The sequence below is a fragment of the Oncorhynchus keta genome, chromosome 21 (genome assembly GCF_023373465.1).
Source record: "Oncorhynchus keta strain PuntledgeMale-10-30-2019 chromosome 21, Oket_V2, whole genome shotgun sequence".
NCBI classification, from domain to species: Eukaryota; Metazoa; Chordata; class Actinopteri; order Salmoniformes; family Salmonidae; genus Oncorhynchus; species Oncorhynchus keta.
In genome coordinates, this window is record NC_068441.1 from 32,015,667 (window position 1) to 32,037,709 (window position 22,043).

Consider the following 22,043-nt stretch of genomic DNA (forward strand, 5'->3'; position numbering starts at 1 on the left):
AAATAATATACAATGGACAATTGGGATAGTGGGTAAAATATCACATTACACAATGACCTTAAGGGACATACATACACTCATTATTCTAACAGCTTTTTTGTTAGTATTAAATTGTCTTAAAATACAGTTCAATTTCTTTTTGTAAGGTAAGAAAATTTGTTTTTTTTGTTTGTAAATTTACATTTGTGACTATGAAATTTGCCCAAAATGTACTCAGGAGCACTTGAAGCTTCCAAATCCAAATATTTACGCCCAGAGGAGCGTCACTCCGCATGTTGCACCCCTTAGAAGTTACCTTCGCACCAAATCACCTGCTAATAGTAGAAATGTGGCATTCCATTATAAGGCAAGCCAAGAGTACAAGTATGGTATGGAATGGTGTTTTATTTTACACTGGAAATTAACAGAGTAGGCGAAAAATAGTTCAGTTATTCCTTTGTAATTAAGATATAGTCCTGAATTAGTCAGTCAGCAGACAGTTAAAGTTACAATACAAAAGTTCAGACTGGACTCTAGTTTTATGGACACAATCCATATTTTTTTCCTGCACAGTGCTATATTGTACCATATAGTCTCCAGGGATATAGGATCCAGGGTCACCATGCAAACTTTTTGTATTTGTGTTTTTATAATTTTTTGCAAATGTATTAAAAATGAAAAACAGATATACCTTATTTATATAAGTATTCAGACCCTTTGCTACGAGACTCGAAATTGAGCTCAGGTGCATCTTGTTTCCATTGATCGTCCTTGAGATGTTTCTACAACTTGATTAAAGTCCACCTGTGGTAAATTAAATTCATTGGACATGATTTTGAACCACACACACCTGTCTATATAAGGTCCTACAGTTGACAGTGCATGTCAGAGCAAAAACCATGTCATGAGGTCCAAGGAATTGTCCTTAGAGCGCCGAGACAGGATTGTGTCGAGGCACATATCTGGTAAAGGGTACCAAAAATTGTCTGCAGCATTGAAAGTCCCCAAGAACACAGTGGTCTCCATCATTCTTATATTGAAGAAGTTTGAAACCAAGGCCATTCTCGAGGGAAAAGGGCCTTGGTCAGGGAGGGGACCAAGAACCCGATGGTGAATCGTGCACATCATGCTTTGGGAATGTTTTCTCAGGGACTGAGAGACTAGTTAGGGTTGAGGGAAAGATGAACGGATCAAAGTACAGAGAGATCCTTGATGAAGACCTGCTCCAGAGCACTCAGGACCTCAGACTGGGGTGAAGGTTCACCTTCCAACAGGACAATGACCCTACGCACATAGCCAAGACAACGCAAGAGTGGCTTCGGGACAAGTCTCTGAGTGGCCCAGCCAGAGCCCGGACTTGAACCCGATCAAACATCTCTGGAGAGACTTGAAAAAATGTACAGCGACGCTCCCCATCCAACCTGACAGAGTTTGAGAGGATCTGCAGAGAAGAATGGGAGAAACTCCCCAAATACAGGGGTGCCAAGCTTGTAGCGTCATACCCAAGAATAGTAGAGGCTGTAATCACTTTCAAATGTGCTTCAACAAAGTACTGAATAAAGGGTCGACATACTTATGTAAATGTGATATTTCAGTTTTACATTTTTTATGCATTTGCAAAAATGTTTTTTTTTTTAAAACGTTTTTGCTTTGTCATTATGGGTTATTGTGTGTAGCTTGATGGGGGGAAACAATTTAATCCATTTAGAGTAAGGCTGTAACGTAACACAATGTGGGAAAAGTGAAGAGCTCTGAATGCACTGTATAACCAATATGAAAAACACTATTGAATTAAGCTGATTGGCCAATTTAAGTGCCGCAAAATGAGAAGCGACACTCATTGGGGTGTAAACTGTGGATTTGGAAACTCGAAATGCTCTTGAGTGGAATGGACACCCCGCCCCCCTTTACTGCGACACGACGTTCAAGCAATTATGTCTGTCCAATTGAAAGAACATACTGCATTCAAGCTAATTTAACCTTTTTTGATTTTGTTAAAATTCTAAGTCTGCTAACATTTCCTAATAACATTTGACCATTTCTATTATTATTTTTTACCATATTCATTGCGAGACTTTTGTTTTGAAGGGAACTCGCCGAGGTCAGGGCCTTTGATCTTGCTTATTCTTACTGTTTTCTCAGAGGTGTATATTTTGCAATTGCACCACGCACACTATTTGATCAGTTGAGAGGCTCATTGTCCGTCCAATCATTACGTTTCTTCTTCCTTAGAGGTGAAGTTGAAACCAGCGGGTTGAGCGAGTTTTACAGACGTCATGTTGAAGTAGGCCAGCTTTGTGCGATCAAGTTAATTTATTTTTAACAGAACGTTTGGTGCTTCTGTCATACCCTTTAAAATAAATAAAGATGCTGATCTTTATGGTGGCACCCTTGTTATTAAGTGACCGCGTGCTGTTTTACAAACTTACTCTGTGCAAACCAACAGACCACACACAAAACACGTACATTCAGTTAAGGGTGCTTTAAAGCACAGATAATCTTGCCCTAACATGACAGGGCACTGGTATAATTTACTAAGAAATAAAAATGTGGATGTGTTGAGTACCCTTTGGTTGGACAGGCCTACATGTCAAATTAGCAATCAAGGAAAGGGCTAGTTGGGTTTTTTTTAAGCATTGAAAGTGAAAATTATCAGCATTCATCGCTCTGCTATGGAATGATAACAATTAGCTGACCATACAGAAAGCCTGATATGAAATGACTCACTCATAAAAGACAAGCAGCCGTTTATATTTTATCTAAATATATATACATTATTTTCATAGCCAAAAGAGACATTGTCAAATACAGTAATGGTTTTAAGAAATTATTGATTATATTTCGAAATAGTTCAGCAAGGCATTAGTGATGGGCACTATATAATCAAGCCTACGAAGAACTCGTTCCGAACTAAGTGGTGATGAACGCAAATTCGCTGCTGCGACGAAACATATACCGAAGACAAGTCTACTTCGACAATATAACACGCCAGTATACTTTTGGATTTGTGTTCGTAGAAATATCACGGGCGTTGGCTCTTTGTTGAAAAAACGACCCTAGTTAATTGTAAGAAAACCGTGCACTTATTGGAAGGCTTTATCCCCAGCTAGCTAGCTGGCTAACTAGCCGTAGAGCTAGGTTAGCTAGCTAACATCTTTTGGCTTCATACGTTTTCTGAACAGAATTGTAAGTGATTGGGTACCTTTCTACATATACGTATCTGCAACTTTTTAAGAGTGATTTATGTTGGTGGGTTTGTTAACGTTACTTGACTGCTAGGCATTTATTATTGAACGCGTTAGTTGGGTAACTTGGCTATCAAATTATCCCACAACAAGTCGGCGTTCACAGGCTAGCTTGCTCAACTAAACTAAGTTTTGGCCTCTAAGTATGCTAACTAGTTGGCCAACTACATAACGTTAGTTAGCTACCAAGTAAACCAAACACGACGCCAATGGTCGTAACTTCAAACTAGATAGGTAGTTAGCTAATTGTTAGCCATTCATTGAATATTTGACGCCGGCTGGCTTAGTATCAGCGTATTCATGTCATCTGCCGGTACACCTTTCAATTAGCTAGCTAACGGTAGTTACACATTTTAGTGAGTCAGCTTGACCCTTGGTAATTTAGATGGATACTTCCAGTTGATTGACTGAGTGTCAGCTTTAAATTATTTAGCTTGCTAACTAATGATCGCCAATTTCCTAGCATGCGAACGTTAGTTGGCTACCTAATTGCCATCATTAGCTGACTTGGTAACGTTAATCGCCACTTCGCTATGCCGCTCAGGTATGGATGGCTGACTTGTTGCCAGACCAGTTTAGTTTTTCAATTTCGTCTTGTCTGCTTTTAAATCCAGGCCACGTCGGAGACCTCGCGTTAATGTGCTAAGAAAGGCGATGTATTTCTCGAATGTAGCTAGTGGGGATATAGGCTTGATCTTTGCGTGTTGATATGGACTATTTTCTTGTAATTACTACGCAACCTACTATTAAAATAATACCAGAATGATGTTTGAATATCCAGTCTTTATTCAGACTTTTCAGTGTCTTCCTCACCAATATAGAATTCACTTTCAGGGTTATGAATGTTTTACTTTTGGTAGATATAGTAGGCCTGTATGGGTTATTTCATAACTGTATGTCATTCTTTAACAGGTATACTACTATCTTAAAACAGAAGTTATATATTGGTTTGGCCCCCTGACGGAGTCATGGAAAGGGATGCTTGTGTAGAGGTGCAGGAGAATGGTGACATCGAGGTGGTCAAGGAATCAACTGGACCATCCCCTTACAGATATACCAAGGTATTTTGGCGATGCATGGCTAATATAAATAGATGGCTGCGCACCTCGCAGCACAACTTTGTGGGTTAACATAATTTGTCTTCCGACAGGAGGAGCTTTTGGAGATAAAATATTTCCCAATCTCTAATGAAAGGCCAGACTGTCTTTTGGAAAAATTTGACAGGTGAGTGTTTTTTAGATTGGGTCAAATTAGTCCAAAGTGTGAGCAAACACTTGTAGTTCTATGCCAACTCTTGAGTTGTTCCCTCTGGTTTAACTGTTTTTTTGGGGTGGGGGTGTCCAGTGATGGTGTGTGGGACCCTGAGAAGTGGCATGCTTCGCTGTACCCCACCTCGGAGTGCAGCTCTCCTGTGGATGGATATAAGAAAGACTTTGTGGATGATAGGATCCCTCTGAAACGTAGAATTGCAGGTAAATGAGTAATGTAGTATCATTTTCATAGCTGATATTCAAATGACTGGCATACACATTTAAAACATACTCCATGAGGTTGAGGGCTTTTGAGCTCAAATTTCTACAGCTGTCCTTAGACACGCCACCTTGCTTACTCTTACTATTCTTTGTAGAATAAGCTATGACTCATTAGTGTGAATGTTGAATGCTAACTGTTTTTTTGTGACACTGTTCTCAGATCCCCGTGAGCGACTAAAGGAGGATGACCTGGATGTGGTGCTCAGCCCACAGCGTCGTAGCTTCGGAGGGGGGTGCGTTGGCAATGCTTTGCCTGCACCCACCCGGCGCCCTGTCAGCCCCCTGGAGAATAAGGAGAATGAGAGTCTCCGGTTGGGTGTGGCGCGGCGCATCGGCAGTGGGCGCATCATGGCGGCCCGAGGGTTCGAAAGGGAGAGGGAACCCCGCGTGGAGAAGGAGCGAGACTTCAAGGATAAGAGGTTCAGGGTTAGTGTATGTCTGCTGCTTCCTGAGCTGCATTCAATTCAAACAGAATGACCCTAAAGGGACAAATAGTTATCTGTATGTACCTACACACAAAATGGCTATTTCTTGTGCCTCAATGGGAGGCCTACTTCCTGCAGTAATAAATCTAAATGACAATTGTCAGGAGCTGTGTACACATTCCACTCTTTGCTCTCTTTAAATATTTCCCATGGTATTTAGCAGCCTGTTAGATTTGGCGTATACCCGTTCTTCTTCCCTTTCCTGCAGCGTGACTTTGGGGACAAGCGTGTGTTCAGTGAGAGGAGAAGGAATGACCTGGAGGAAGAGCCGGAGTGGTTCTCGGGGGGCCCGACCAGCCAATCAGAGACCATTGAACTCATTGGCTTTGATGACAAGATCCTGGAGGAGGACAAGCGCAGACCCAAACGCTCCAGGAAGAGGACAGACTCTGTGAGAGAAGGCAAGTCATGCTGCATCATATCACCATTGGAGATCATGGGAATTGGTGTCCCCCAAAAAGGTTGTCTGGTGGCTGGGTCCAATCTGGTGTGCAGGTGGTTTGAGTAAAAAATAACTCCATATACTTTAAAATGAGTACTGGGGGGTGGTGGTATCTGATGCAACGTCAGATTCAATATTGTAGCTTCCATCAATGTAATTGTCTAACTTCAGTAGCCATTCAGCGATCAGTTTATCTTCAACCAGCAAGCTACCCCAATGGTTTGTTATGTGTTTATTCATTGTCATGTTTGCATTGTGTTCAGCAGTGGAATGTAACGGTGGGCTAGCAGAGGAGCATGTAGTGAGAGATTCTCACTCTACAGCAGACCAGGAGGTCCCTCACCCAGAGGTCCAACCAGAGCAGACATCAGGAGACTTTGACTTCAATGAGTTTTTCAACCTGGAGAAGACCATGCCAGGACTGGCCTCTGTAAGTCCTGGGCAGCACTGCATGTTTACGGTGTGTGTTTGGGGGCTATAAGGTGTGCACTGTGTTATACATCAACTTTAAATATACCATGCATTGGTCTGTAGTTGGCTACACATGGTCTTCTCATACACTGGAGGTTAGTTTCATGGTGTTATCACTTGGGACTTTTCTTTGTCTATTTGGATGAATGATGGTGGTATTGTCACCCTGTCAAGGACATTGTACTTTCTAAAATATTTTCTTGCTGTATTATGATTAAAAAAATTGCAGTGAAAGGTTGTAAGGGACCCAACCGGTTTCTCCTCCAGTGTGGTGGGTTTGTTAGTGTTCAGTCTAATGCAAATGTATGCCCATTGTGTTCCAGTTTATTACGTCACTTATTAGAATACCTTGCAAATTATTAACAAAGGGAGATAATTTCCCTATTTTATAGACATGGGATAGGGAAATAAAGAGCAGATTCAATGAATGAAGGATACACTACTGACAAAAAGCCTGATTGTGCACATGGACAGAGTCATAAATATAAGTGTCACACCCACCCTTTAGCAGTCTGCCACTCTGGACTACCAACTTGCCTCTGTCCTTATGTTGCAGATGATAGAGGATGTTCTGGGTGAGGGCCCTGTGTCGGCCAGCCGTTTCAGCCGGTGGTTCTCCAGTAACCTGAGTCCTTCAGGCAGCCGCTCCTCCAGCCTGCGCTCCACCCCCCACGAGGAGCTGGAGAGACTGGCCGGTAAGGAAGGGGCACACTTCTCGCATGGTCCCAGATCTGTTTGCTGTCTTGCCAACTCCTGTGGTCATTAGCATGACAATGACATAGGAGTTGGCAAGACTGCACAAACTGATCTGGGACCAGGCTAGAATTCTAGAATTCATCCCCGGGGAGGTGGGGGACTTCATTCCCTCCTTAGTTATGCCTTATGTTTAATTGTATTATAGAAGCGTAATTGAATAACATGAAATGCAATGCTTTTTTTTTTTACATTGAGGACTAACACATTTGTTATGGCCACAGATTAAGCCTAATCCTGAAATAAACACAAACTTAATTTGTCTAGGCAACTGCACCCTATTGTCTAAATTTGGGAAATTATTGGTTTACCCCTCCCTCCCTCAGGGCTGGACCCCCGCTGTACGTCCCCTAGCCAGGGGGGCCCTGTCCCCTACTTCACCCCTATCCAGTCAGTGGAGTGTAGGGATAAGGTGGACATCCTGGAGCTCTTACACAAGGCCAAGATAGACTTGAAACCCCTCCTCTCCAGCCTCAATGTTAACAAGCAACGGCTACAGCAGAGCAGTGAGTTATCCTTTACATAACCAGTACCTAAATTCCATGTCAACTACATCAGCTGCAAGACTACTACAACATTTGTCTTGTATAAAAATGTTTAGGTCTTGTGGCTAGTTCAGAATTTAAGACGAGAGTAATGGTTCGTAGGTTTTGGTCATTGGTATGATGTGCATGTTTACATTGCCCTTCTGCCTTGTCCCCCAGCTCACTCGGGCGTAGTTCTCTCTTTGGAGGAGGTAGAGGGGGGCCTGAAGGAGCTGAAAGTGGGCTCGGAACTTCACCACCAGATGCCACGAAAGGCCCACCAGCATCAGCAGCAGGGAAGCATCGGTGGCGGAGGCAGCACCAGCAGTGGCACACCCTTCATGGCTGAGCACCTGGAGCGGGCTCTAACAGGCGGTGTAGGCCCCAATGCAGGGCCCCCGTGTTCATGGGCCAGAGACCCTGACATGTCCGCCTTTAACAAGTTGGTCAGCAGCATGAAGGCAAGTGGAACACTGCCTAGCCACCCCAAAGAGAACCAAGTGAACAGCAACGTAAGTGTGCCGCTCTCGGCTAATCTTTAAAAAGCACTGATTGTCCTGTTGGTATGCTTCCAGCTGGATGTTTAAGCCCTAACTGCTTTGAGCTGCTTCGGGTAACCTAGAGTCTGGTAAACTGACCCACGTATGTTTTTCTGAGTGTGGCAAATGATGCATGAAAGCTAACATCCTAACCATTAAATCAAAACACCGAAGTCAGTACATCTGGGAAAGTGATGGGTATACATTTGTAAAGGAAAGTTCGAAGACTTCCTCTTTCAAGGGGTGTTCTGGATTCACAGGAACCTCGATGCAGTAACATGACAATCAAAGGATTGCATACAGATTTTCTTTACATTAACCCTTAACATTATACTTCTTATCAAATTCTACTGGATTATCACTGTCCTGTTAGTTTTGTACCCTGGTGAATGTCTGTCACTTTGATCTATGGACATGGCGGTATATCTACATTCAGGACTTTCATTGCCTCTAGCTGAGATGTATTTTGCTCTTCTCCATCCCAATGGGAAAATGTTCAGATCGACGATCAATTGTTGCTTTTTGTAACATAGTTTAATCTGTCGGACCAATGTTAGAATTATGTCAAATGTTATAGGGTGGTGGGTTGCACCAACATGGAATGTCTATTAAACTGGGTTAAAACAAGTTTTGGCTATTAATCTTGTTGCACCACATTTTAAATTAAATCCTACCTCTAATCTAAGTTTAATTTTCACTTGAAACCTAGAACCATTTTAAGCCTGTTGGTCAATGAATTTAAAAAAATGTGTGTGTGTGTATATATATATATATATATATATATATATACACACACACACTTTTTTCAAAAATTCATTGACCAACAGGCTTAAAATGGTTCTAGGTTTCAAGTGAAAATTAAACTTAGATTAGAGGTAGGATTTAATTTAAAATGTATATCTTAGATTGGAGATTATTTCTCAACTGCCACTTGAGGTGGTTTAACTGATAAAATGGCAGCATATATACTGTGGAGAGACTAAAACGAGTTCCTCAGAGAATAGACCAGTTAAATCCCGTTGCGTTTTAGGATAATTAACTTGTTATTCAGTGGGCTATTTACGTGCCCATTTTGTACACTTGAATTGGGTTTTATGATATTCCCAGCCTTGGTACGAATCGTGCTATGCAACATGCTGTAACAGGCCTGATAACGCTAACATATTAGTGAAGTAGCATTAACATTCGTTTTAACGTGCATTATTTATGCTTACTAAATATTGGGTCAAATTGTCTGTCATGGGGGTTATGGCGGCAGGTTAGCCTAGTGGTTAGAGCATTGGACTAGTAACCGGAAGGCTGCAAGTTCAAACCCCCGAGCTTGACAAGGTACAAATCTGTCGTTCTGCCCCTGAACAGGCAGTTAACCCACTGTTACATTTACATTACATTTAAGTCATTTAGCAGACGCTCTTATCCAGAGCGACTTACAAATTGGTGCATTCACCTTATGACATCTAGGCCATCATTGAAAATAAGAATTTGTTCTTAACTGACTTGCCTAGTTAAATAAAGTTTTTTTTAAATGGAGGGGGGAACTGCTGGGGAATCATCTCGCATATCTATTGGGTGATAGGATCAATTCCCTTGGACGGAGGCCCCCCTCCGGCTCCGGTCTGAAATAGCCCCCGCCTTTCCTTTGCCGAGTCCTTTCTGGATTTGCTTTTGCTTTTTTCCAGCCCGCTTTAATTTGATTTGGGTCCCTCTTTCCTTTAGTCCATGTCAATCCATTTACATTTGTCGTATTAAATGGCCCAGGTGTCTTACTACTTTTTGGCAGTCGTGTTGGTTGTCTTTTTATCCTCCAGTACATTACTAAATTCCTCCATCAGCTCCGGCGATATTTTCAATTCTTTCATAAGCGGAGAAATTTGAACTTGGACTTTCCATGATCTTGGACTTGACATGATCAGGTGGCTTGCGGACAAATATTGTACGCTAGCTAGCTTGGTTTATAAACTAGAGTAGCTAACAAATTAGTTTTCTGTCTAGTACTGGCCAATAACAGATTTTATTTCAAATCAGCCAACCCATGAGAACCTTTTACGATAGTTGCAGTAGTTCTAACGTTACATTGTTGTTTTATCAAGGAACAGCAACTTTGTGGCCTCGTTTGGCAATTTGGCTAGATACTTCGTTTCAGTTCACGAAATACCTTATATTGGTGTAACATGTATATATGCCATTTAGCAGACGCTTTTATCCAAAGCGACTTACAGTCATGTGTGCATACATTCTACGTATGGGTGGTCCCGGGAATCGAACCCACTACCCTGGCGTTACAAGCGCCATGCTCTACCAACTGAGCTACAGAAGGACCACATGTCACTAATCATTAGTTTTAAAACTGTTAGACATAGATTTACTGATCCAGATTTAAAATGAGGTGGTGCAACATCTCTAATCATTAACCTAGATTAGCTCTAATCCTATATTAATTTTAACCATGTTGGTGCAACCCACCCATAATGTCTTATACGTAACAATCTATGTTTTCCATTGGATGACCTCAGTCATTTCTAGTATTAAAATGGGATGTGTAACACAAACTAACCAAAGCATATGTTGGCTTCTCAAATGACTGCCTCGCCTGGTTCACCAACTACTTCTCAGAGTTCAGTGTGTCAAATCGGAGGGCCTGTTGTCCGGACCTCTGGCAGTCTCAATGGGGGTGCCACAGGGTTCAATTCTCGGACTGACTTTCTTCTCTGTATATATCAACAATGTCTCTTGCTGCTGGTGTTTCTCTGATCCACATCTATGCAGGTGACACCATTCTGTGTACATCTGGCCCCTCTTTGGACACTGTTAACCAACCTCCAAATGAGCTTCAATGCCATATAACACTCCTTCCGTTGCCTTAAACTGCTCTTAAAAACAAGTGAAACTAAATGCATGCTCTTCACCTGATCGCTGCCCGCACCCTCCCTCCCAGCATCACTACTCTGGATGGTTCTGACTTAGAATATGTGGAAATCTATAAATACCTAGGTGTCTGGCTAGACTGTAAACGCTCCTTCCAGACTCACATTAAGTATCTCCAATCCAAAATTAAATCTAGAATCGGCTTTGTTTCGCAACAAAGCCTCCTTCACTCATTCTGCCTAACAAACCCTCGTAAAACTGACTATCCTACCGATCCTTGACTTCAGTGACGTCATTTACAAAATAGTCTCCAACACTACTCTGACTGCATCCAATTTGCTATCACAGTGCCATCAGTTTTGCCACCAAAGACCCATATACTACCCACCACTGCGACCTGTGTGCTCTCGTTGGCTTGCTCTCACTACATATCCGTCACCAAACCCACTGGCTCCAGGTCTTCGCTAAGTAAAGCCCTGCCTTATCTCAGCTCACTGGTCACCAAAGCAGCACCCACCTGTAGCATGCGTTCCAGCAGGTATATTGCACGGGTCATCCCCAAAGCCAACACTTCGGCTGCCTTTCCTTCCAGTTCTCTGCTGCAATGACAAACGAATTGCAAACATCACTGAAGCTGGAGACTGATATCTCCCTCTAACTTTAAGCATCAGCTATCAGAGCAGCTTAGATCATTGTACCTGTACACAGCCAATCTGTAAATTGCACACCTGACTACCTCATCCCCATATTATTACTTACGCTCTTGCTCTTTTGCACCCCAGTATCTACTTGCACATCTATCACTCCAGTGTTAATGCTATATTGTAGTTATTTTTGCCTCTTGGGCCTACTTCTTGCCTACCTCTCCTCTTCTACATTTGCACACAATGTACATAGAATAATCTATTTTTATTTTCTTTTGTGTTATTGACTGTTTAACTCTGTTTTTGTCGTTTTGCTTTCTTGGCCAGGTCAGTTGTAAATGACAACTTGTGCTGAACTGGCCTACCTGGTTAAATAAAGGTTAAATCAAAATGTATGCATCAGAAAATGCCCAGTGGGATGGATTAAGTGTGTCCACTACAAAGACTGCTGTCTGATTGCACCACCTTCCACCCCATTTACAGCTCAATCAGCCCTCGAACCCTGCTGTAGTGCCCCTGCCTGAAGCCACAGTGCCTACCCAACAGCACAAGAACATATTCCAGGTGTGTGTGGTTTGGGACTAGCTTGCATGTGGGATTTTGATAGTAAGATGTAGCATGAAAGGATAGCATTATTTTGTTTGTTTAGGAATGGAGGACTCTCTGATTAGTGCTTATTTTATGATGTCTGTGTTGGTCCCATCTGAAATGTGTGTAAAACTGTTACAGGAGCTTCTGGGTGCACAGGGACCTCCCTGTAGAGGCTCCCCTTCACTCCTCCACAGCCTGCTGGGCAGCCCCAATGCCCCTCCACACCCTGGCCCTGGTCCTCAACACAGCCTGCTACAGCACAGGGGGCCCTCGCCTCCACTCTTCACACAGAGGGCTCCCTCTCCTGACTACTTCCATGGACGCATGCATCCTCCCGCCGGTAGAGATTACTCTTTGGAAGCTAAGACTAGGTTGTGTTCATTAGGGTATACCGTAGAAAATAAATGTTCAGAGTCTCTACCCTGCCCCTGTTTCAAGGCAATTTTCTTCCATTTGGTGCCTAATAACTACAGTGTAATTGAGTGCCTGCTTTTGTCTTGTGACCTTTTCAGGTTACCCTGTTGGTCCACAGCCCATGATTGAGGAGCAGTTCCCAGAGATCCATAGATCCTTCAGCCCTGGTCCTGGACATGGACCCACCCTACAACAGCAACAGGTCAGAGATACTCTTGTCTATCAAATTGCCCAATGAAGGGTCGGGCCAGGACGATACTAGTATCTCAACTCATTAGTATCAAACTGCGTTAACTTCTTTAGGAAAACAACCCTAATATTTGTATCACATTATCATCCATTTTATTTTCAAAGCTATAGGACACTATTTTACATACAACAGGTTTTAAAGGGCCTAAAGTCTGCTTTGTGTTTTCCTTTTTGTCATGGAAAAATAGTGATACTGGTATCATCCCGGCCCTAATTTTGGGACAGTAACACTTTTCTGAAGTAGGGCTGGGCGACATATCAAATTTGTTTTAGTGAAAAATTCCAAATGCCTGTATTGCAAGAATCAAGGTTTTTATGAACGTTTATGTCCACTTGTTCTCATGGCTTGTCTCCTTGTGTACTGTGTCCCTTTCCACACATGCACTAAGCCCCTCTCTGCCACTCACAACAACAAATATTAAAGATTACTACTTCCTCACTGACAACAAGTAGTTTCAACTTGCAATTTGAGGTTTGGTCAAACAGACTTGTTCATATAGACACCGAAACAACATTGAGCCATTTATTTGACTGTAATCTATATTTTTATGTCTCAACTGAGAGCATACCCTACTAAAACTGGAGTATTAATGAAAAGGGTTTCTAGAAAATTAATGCTCTGTTTCTAGGGCTGTAACTATTCACCGCTACGCATCGGTTCCCGATTCCAATGTTTAAGATTGGACTGCATCGGTGCGCATACTCCAAACTGATCTAAATGTAGCAAGCATCGATGAGAAAATCTGTTCAAACATTGGGAATTGCCAATTCACTATTTTTTTTAAAACGTTGCTCAAATGACTTTCTTCTATCTGAAAGTGATAGTGTTGTGGCTAGATTAGGGGCCTACAGTACAGACAATCCTCTAGCTCATGAGCTCCAGCAGCAGATTTTTATTTAGAATAGAAAATGAACGTGTTTATGGAACATCTTAGTATATCGAAACCTATCATTTCGATTTGTTCTCAAATCGCACTGAATCCTTTCAGACTAAAATGTACCGTTCCTGTATCAGAGCCCTTGTATCTAGAGCAGCGGAGGCTGGTGGGTGGAGTTGTAGGAGGATGAGCTCTTTGTAATAAATGGAATCAAATGTGGCTTCTGTATGTTTGACACAGTTCCATTAGCATGAGCCTGTCCTCCTATATCTCCTCCCACCAGCCTTTCCTGCTCTAGATGCATATCGAATAGTCTTAAAATGGAAAGATTCACATCCCTATCAGTTTTACTCGAGCAGCATTTTCCACACTGTTACGTGCTAGCTGTAGTCTGTTTTTATAAATGTGCATTGAGTAGGGCTGGTGACGGTATTATCGGCAGTCATGAGTCAGGACCGCAGTAAAATTATACGTGACCAATGAGTCACAGTAATCTCTTATGCACTCTGGACATTGGTAGTTCCCAACTCGCTAATGGCCTGCTACTCGGTGCTGTATAGACCATCTGACATAAATACAATTGAAAATTGCATGAAACCCTTATCAAAGCAATATGTATGTTTAGAACGCCCCTCATTGTGATCAATTTGAACAAAGAAATATAACAGCAGGTTGAAACTGGAAAACATGGTCGTTGGGGATGTTTCGAAGCCTAACAATACGAAATGGACCGTTCGTTATATGATTCATTCTAAACAACCATAAGCATACTAGTTTATGCACATGCATAGGCCTGTGAGCCCAAGCCCCTCCAGAAAGACTGAATTAAAGTGATTGTGCCATTATACAATACATAGCCTACCGCATATTACGCATGGCATAAAAACATAAAATGTATTTTAAGATTTCATTGTTACATTGGTCTAGCATATCCTAATTTGTTCAATATGCGTGTTCGCCTTTGACTGCTTACCTAATGCTACGCTCCAAACTTTCTATCCATGAGTCTAGAAGAGTACTTCTAGGCGTAGGCGATGCTGTTGGTTCATTGCTTGTTCAGGGCAGCTAAGCCTACAATTTATACTCTCATAATTAATAGGCTGATTAACTTTTGCTATAGAATATTTAACAACCGTGCCTTTTAGGGATGCATGATATATCGGAATTGGCTGATATTGGCTAAAAATGCTGGCCTCAGCCCGATGTCTAGTTTAACGCCGTCGTAAAAGAACTGATGTCAAAGCTGCCGTGCGTACCTACAGTGGAAGTCGGACGTTTACATAGACCTTAGCCAAATACATTTCAACTCAGTTTTCAGAATTCCTGACATTTAATCCTAGTAAAAATTCCCTGTCTTTGGTCAGTTAGGATCAACACTTTATTTTAAGAATGTGAAATGTCAGAATAATAGGAGAAAATGATTTCTTTCGTTCATCACATTCCCAGTGATTAAGAAGTTTACATACACTCAATTGGTACTTGGTAGCATTGCCTTTTTTAAATGGTTTCATTTGGGTCAAATGTTTTGGGTAGCCTTCCACAAGCTTCCCACAATAAGTTGGGTGAATTTTGGCCCATTCCTCCTGACAGAGCTGGTGTAACTGAGTCCGGTTTGTAGGCCTCCTTGATCGCACACGCTTTTTCATTTCTGCCCACACGTTTTCTATGGGTTTGACGTCAGGGCTTTGATTGCACAACTTTGGAAGTATGCTTGGGGTCATTGTCCATTTGGAAGACACTTCCTGACTGATGTCTTGATGTTGCTTCAATCTATCCACATTTTCCATCATGATGCCATCTATTTTGTGAAGTGCACCACTCCCCCCTGCAGCAGAGCATTCCTACAACATGATGCTGCCACCCCCGTGCTTCACGTTTGGGATGGTGTTATTCGACTTGCAAACCTCCCTTTTTCCACCAAACATAATGATGGTCATTATGGCCAAACAGTTCTATTTTTGTTTCATCAGACCAGTACGATATTTGTCCCCATGTGCAGTTGCAAACCGTAGTCTGGCTTTTCTATGAAGTTTTTGGAGCAGTGGCTTCTTCCTTGCTGTGCAGACTTTCAGGTTATGTCGAAATGGGACTCGTTTTACTGTGGATAGGTACTTTAGTAACCATTTTCCTCCATCTTCACAAGGTCTTTTGTTGATTTGCACTTTGCACCAAAGTACTTTAATCTCTAAGAAACAGAACAGTCTCCCTGCGCGGTATGACTGCTCTGTGGTGTTTATACTTGCGTACTATTGTTTGTACAGATGAACGTGGACCTTCAGGCGTTTGGAAATTGCTCCCAAGAATGAACTAGACTTCTTTTTTTTTTTTTAGGTCTTGGCTGATTTCTTTTGATTTTCCCATGATGTCAAGCAAACAGGCACTGAGTTTGAAGTTAGGCCTTGAAATACATCCACAGGTACACCCCCAATTGACTCGAATGATGTCAATTAGCCTATCAGAAGCTTCTAAAGCATGACATAATTTCCTGGAATTTTTCAAACTGTTTAAAGGCACAGTCAACTTAGTGTATGCATGTATCTTGTCTGCTAAATGAACAAACCTATGGCATATAACAGTCTGTTCTTCTGAAATGAATGTTCTTGTTTCTTTAGACATGCCTAAAATAAATAATGGATTTATTCTGACGGTGTATATTAAATTGATTTTTTAAAAAGTAATATTCCCAAGGTGCGCATCAGGGCTTCTCTGCATGGCAGCCTGTAGATGCTAAGTGTGTTAATTAATTGTCAATTTCGGTGAGACTGGCAGTCTATGACAATAGCCGGCTGACAATTTCATGACCACCTTGGCATTGGGCATAAAAATAACCATTTGTATAAGGAATTGCCAACTCATTTTGAGAAACAAGCATATTTTCCAGGTAGGTTACTTGATTTCAATATATAAAAGTGGACAGGCTAGCATGCTGCTCAGTTGGAAATGTACAGGACACTTTAAACTGTACTACCTAGGGATGTTAACTGTTTGTTGCTGAAAATTGTGCATTTAGTGTTCAGACCCCTTGATTTTTCCACATTTTGTTAAAACCTTATTCTAAAATTAAATTATTTTTGTCAACTATCTACACACAATACCCCTATAATAACAGAGCAAAAATATTAATTTGTTTGCATATTAAACTCGTAATTGCGCTCCGGTGCGTCCTGTTTCCATTGAACATCCTTGATGTTTCTACAACTTTTATTGGCATCCACCTGTGGTAAATTCAATTGATTGGACATGATTTGGAAAGGCACATGTCTATATACGGTCCCACAGTTGACAGTGCATGTCAGAGCAAAAACCAAGTCATGAAGTCGCAGGAATTGTCTGTTGCTCTGACAGGATTATGTTGAGGCCCAGATCTGGGGAATGGTACCAAAACATTTCTGTAGCATTGAAGGTCCCCAAGAACACAGTGGCCTCCATAATTCTTAAATAGAAGTTTAGATCCTCCTAGAGCTGGCTGCCTGGCCAAACTGAGCAATCGGGGGCGAAGGGCCTTGGTCAGGGAGGTGACCAAGAACCTGATGGTCAAACTGACAGCGCTCCAGAGTTCTTCTGTGACGATGGGAGAACTTTTCAGAAGGACAACCATCTCTGCAGCACTCCACCAATCAGGCCTTTATGGTGGCGTTGCCAGACAGAGTCCAGTCCTCAGAAGGCACATGATAGCCTGCATAAAGACTCTCGGACCATAATCAAGATTTTCAGGTCTGATGAAACTAAGATTGAACTCTTTTGCCTGAATGCCAAGTGTCCTGTCTCGAGGAAACCTGGCACCATCCCTATAGTGAAGCGTGGTGGCAGCATCATGCTGTGGGGATGTTTTTCAGTGGCAGGCACTGGGAGAAGTTGCTTCGTGGCAGTTTGGAGCTCTTTAGTGAGCATTGCAGCCAAGGACAGACAACTTTTACGCGCTTCAGCACTCGGTGGTCCCGTTCTGTGAGCCGTTATTGCTCCTAGATATTTCTACTTCACGATAACAACACTTAAAGTTGACCGGGGCAGCTTGAGCAGGCCTGAAATTTGACGAACTGACTAGTTGGAAAGGTGGTATCCTATGATGGCCACTTTGACAGTCACTAAGCTCTTCAGTAAGGCTGTTCTACTGCCAGTGTTTGTCTATGGAGATTGCATGGCTGTGCTCGATTTTATATATATTTTTTTTTACACCCAACAGCGAGTGTGTCTGAAATAGCTGAATCCACTCATTTGAAGGGGTGTCCACTTATGTACGTAATTGGATTTAAATGTGTGGTTCTCCTACTACGACTCGGAAAAACATGGAGTTTATTAGGCTACAGATTTAAATGTTATGATGAACCTCACAAGTTGGTGAAAGTGCACAGTGAGTGATGATCCTTCCCGATAAGTATTGAGGGTCTTATTCTGGTGACATGATTGATCCGTGGCTGCCGTTTAGACAAATGATTGCACCTATCCATAAACTCATGTAGGCTAGTCTACCTGCACTAGATCTGCAAGCTGTTGGGTGGTGTACATGCCAAGACCAGAGTGGGCACATTTGCTATTTTAACGCAACATTTTTTTGTGCCCACTATCGAGTTGAAAATGCAATGGAAACATATTGAACTTACATGAAGTGTTAATTAAGTACCTTTTGGGGGGCACACTGTCATCACGCATTGCTTTTCATCCACAAGTCAGTATGGTGGAACCACTGGTGGAGAAAAATATTTGTTTTATTTTACAGATTTCAGAATTTTAATATCTGTCGCAAATTGTATGGAAACCTAGCTATTGTCAATGAAGGTATGCCAACTGCAACCTTTTTAGATGAGTGTAAAAACTGGTGGTAGATGAATACTTTCTTCTGCCTCCAGATGAGGGCGCTGTCCATGGCTGTTGACCAGGCTGACCGTCAGGCCCTGATCATCCAGCAAGACCTGGCTCTCCATGCCCACCACGCCTTCCAGACAGGTTACAACAAACCGCCTCCAAACAAGGCCTACCAACACAACAGGTGACTTTCACTTGTAGCTTTTAAGCAGGGATTGAATTATACAATGACTTGGTGCCCAACATTCATCTTTTGTAATTATGGGGGGCCCTTGATTTTTGTATTTTTTTTTTTATAGGGGTTTCGATTCCTCCTGTAATTCCGAACTTGGTTTCAGGTATCAATTGTGTACTGTGTGTTCTCCAGACAAACCAGGATGAACCGATCCCCTGGTCCAGGCCCTCATCCTGCAGGCAGAAACTCCCCTAGCAACACTGTCACCAGCATGGTATGTTGAAAGGTTGTCGGTCATATTCATTAGGCACAAAACAGACTGGTAGGGGGCTACCTCTGTGCTAATGAATGTGACCCTGTTCAATCACTCCGCTGAATCAAACCAGATAGTGGTTTCAGGAAATAAGTGCTTTTTTGTTGAACTGTCCAACTCTTCCTATGCACAGTATATTAAATATATAATTTGAAATATTGTAACTACAACTCAATTTTTGACCAACTGTCTGGTTTGTTGCATGTTACCTTTTTTAATGCCCTCATATAACTCAAAGTAATGTAACTACTGGTTCTTGTCTGTTGTACAGCTTTCGCCGTCTTTCGTGCCCACGTCTGTGATCCGTAAGATGTACGAGACAAAAGAGAAGAGTCGAGATGAGCCAGGTAGTCGTCCAGACAGCAAGGAGGGTCACTCCCAAGGCCACTCTCAAGAGGGTATGTTCACATACTGCTGTTTCATGTATGTATTTAAAAATGTTTTGTCAATTTAGGTTTGCATGTCCGTAATGACATTGTTTGGAGAAGGCGTTCTCGGTTAACTCGTCTGGTGTATTTTGGGCTTGTAATTTTTACACAATAAATCAAATTAAAAAACACGTGGTAGTGAACTAGTACTCTAGTCAGGTGGATGAATGCCCTTGTCGCCGCACTTAACTTGTCTGTTCCTGTCTTGTCAAATGTAGTGTTTGTGTTCCTGTGTTGCAGACAGTAGCTCTCCCAGCTCCTTCCTGGATGGGATGAATGGTAGTGGTTCTCAGTCTGGAGGGGTAAAGGCCTGCTCCACCCCCCTGTCCTCCCACTCCCAGGCTCGCCAGCACGCCCAGGAGCGTCCTAGGCCAGGCTCCGCTGGGCACCACACCCCCACCCTGGTGTCCACCAGGTCTGTCTCTCCCTTCTCCCGTCCAATCTACCCAGTACCGCTGCTATCCCATGGACATGTGCCCATGGTGCGCCCTGCTCTGCCCCAGCTCCACCCCAGCGTGCTGCAGAGGATGCTGGCCCAGGGCATCCAGCCACAGCAGCTTGGCCCGGCTCTGATGCAGGCAGGTTAGTACAAGTCCACTCTTGATTACATTGTATTTGTTTCAAACTAATCTACAAATCACAGTTCACAAAATAACTAGTTATTTTGTGATCAAGATTAGTAATTCTGTGCCTCGTTTGGGCAAACACGCTAATTGCCTTTGTTAGGCCAGGGGTTCTCGGTGTGGTCCTACCAGGGTTCTGTGGACAGATCTCCAATACAATTTAAAGTGTATTTTATTAAAATTGTATGAATAAATTATTAAACCAATTGGCTAAGGGATCTGAGAAATAAATTGAAGGGGTAATACAATTTCAGATTATTAATCTATATTTTATGTTCTTAACCCTAGGCAACATGGGTCTGGGAAGGTCACTTATTGGTATCCACAGTACTCAAGCAATTATACATTTTTCAACCTATTACTACTTGTACTCTGAAGTGGATGGAAATGACTGATTGCTGAGGTGCTCATTGAAATCTTTCTTCATCCTAGGCATATTTCCACAACATGTTGACCTCTCACAGCTTCAGGGGTTGCCCTCTACCCTACTCGGACAACCCCTCTACCCCCTAGGAGCAACGGGACATCCCCTCTTACTTCCCAGAGCCAGCAATCCCATGCAACTAGCGCTCATGCAGCAGCAACTCCAGCAGCAACAACAGAGACCGAGTGAGTGGCGTTTTCAGTTCAGTCTGTCATTGTTATTATTCAACAAGTTCAACAACCCCATCTTTAACCTATTTTGCATATGTTATACTAATGTTCATGCACAGTCTAAAAGATGCAGGGAGATGAGGGTACTTAATGGATCTAGCTTTATGACATGGGTTTGCCAATGTTCCTCATGGCATTCACTGACAAATTTCATTTTCTCTCAGTGCATCCAACAGTCCCAGGCCACCAGTCACAGAACCACTGCCCTCATCGGACAAACCACTCCCAGCAACGTGTGGGTAGCCCTCCTGGTGTGGGGGGAGCTGGCCTGGCCAAGTGGTTTGGCTCAGATGTGCTGCAGCAGTCCCTTCCTTCCATGCCTGCTAAAGTCATAAGTGTAGACGAACTCGAGTTTGGGCCCTCAGGCGTTTCATACAACCAGAATTCTGGATAAAGCAAGACTTACATTTCCCCCTCCCTTCACCTCCCTGTTAGTGAAAATGTGGTCTTTAATTTCTAAGACTAACAGATCCTGGAGAACGAACAATACGTGTCCATGTTTTGTCTTAAACCTTGAAGTCACTGGTAGAGTATCGAGGCCTAAACTGAAAGAAAGGGAAGGATGAGTTGTGGAAGATTTCTTTACTGCAGCTTATTTGTTTTTGGGCATTTTTTTGCAATAAAGATGAAGTAACATGAGCCCAAAACTGTACAGACTGTGGGGATAGATATTCTTCTTCCTGTACATATTTCTTTTCTTGTTAAGGGGAAGGTTGTATCCTGCTGTTAAGTGAAAACTGCCACAGTCAGATGGAGTAGCTACCAAGCGAAGCAAGGATTGTCATGTCCTGGTAGTTTTATTTCTCCCACCTTCCCCATGGATTTGAACTGCACTGAGAAAGGGGCTAATGCAAGTTCAATACCCATGTTTGATTGTGGAGTTGATCTTGAGTATTCCCTTCAAAAGATGTCCTCCCTATGGCTGGGTCAGTCGGTGTCCCTGCCTGCCCTCTGTCTGGAGAGGTGGCTGGTGCTTACAGGAAGCCCCCAGGGGGAGCAGCAAGTGCTGGTTGTGCCTTTCGCTCTCTGATTCTCAGTTCTTCTTTCTGTGATTCCTTGCATCCTATCCAGTTGCTCGTCTAAGATCCCTCCCCTCTGACATTCTTCTCCAATGTGCTTTGAAAAGGTAGAGGATCTAAGGAAAGATGTCTAAAAGAGCCCCCAGCCTATTTTTTTTTTTTTTTTTTTACTGCAACCCTCTTGACACCCCCATTCCTTCAGTCACTGGAAAAGAAGCACTGCTCTGAATCATGATATATATATATATATATTTTCCTTTGGGGTTGGTAAGGATTCAGTTTATGGTAATGTGCTATTAAGTTAAAAGCACAAATAGAATGAATAAATAATGTTCAATAAAGAATTCATAACTTGCTTTGTTTATTTGTAAGAATTGAACTAAGAGTGACTACTTAAAACATGTGCCTTTTGAAAAT

The 22,043-nt window shown here is 42.4% G+C and overlaps 1 protein-coding gene across 2 annotated transcripts; it reads left to right on the top strand.

The window, feature by feature from the left end:
* Positions 1–2,746: 2,746 nt before the first annotated feature.
* eif4enif1 (eukaryotic translation initiation factor 4E nuclear import factor 1) lies at positions 2,747–21,981 on the top strand. 2 transcript variants are annotated; one of them, XM_035797389.2, is made up of 19 exons: positions 2,747–3,165; positions 4,137–4,285; positions 4,375–4,448; positions 4,569–4,696; positions 4,917–5,182; positions 5,450–5,642; positions 5,950–6,113; positions 6,711–6,849; positions 7,234–7,413; positions 7,612–7,943; positions 11,963–12,043; positions 12,209–12,410; positions 12,583–12,686; positions 18,459–18,598; positions 18,782–18,863; positions 19,174–19,300; positions 19,571–19,912; positions 20,386–20,562; positions 20,772–21,981. In XM_035797389.2, the coding sequence occupies exons 2-19, from the start codon at positions 4,193–4,195 to the stop codon at positions 20,999–21,001; spliced, it is 3,054 nt and encodes a 1,017-aa protein (XP_035653282.1). In that variant the 5' UTR covers positions 2,747–3,165; positions 4,137–4,192; the 3' UTR covers positions 21,002–21,981. The 2 variants fall into 2 exon arrangements, with proteins under 2 accessions (XP_035653282.1, XP_035653281.1); XM_035797388.2 differs by having other exon boundaries at positions 2,748–3,165; positions 5,947–6,113.
* Positions 21,982–22,043: the final 62 nt, after the last annotated feature.

Excerpts from the sequence above, each read along its gene's own strand:
- eif4enif1 (XM_035797388.2), top strand. The coding sequence starts at position 4,193 with ATGGAAAGGGATGCTTGTGTAGAGGTGCAGGAGAATGGTGACATCGAG. Across the intron at positions 12,687-18,458 it reads CCACCCTACAACAGCAACAG|ATGAGGGCGCTGTCCATGGC; the intron begins GTCAGAGATACT and ends TTCTGCCTCCAG. Across the intron at positions 19,301-19,570 it reads CCAAGGCCACTCTCAAGAGG|ACAGTAGCTCTCCCAGCTCC; the intron begins GTATGTTCACAT and ends CCTGTGTTGCAG.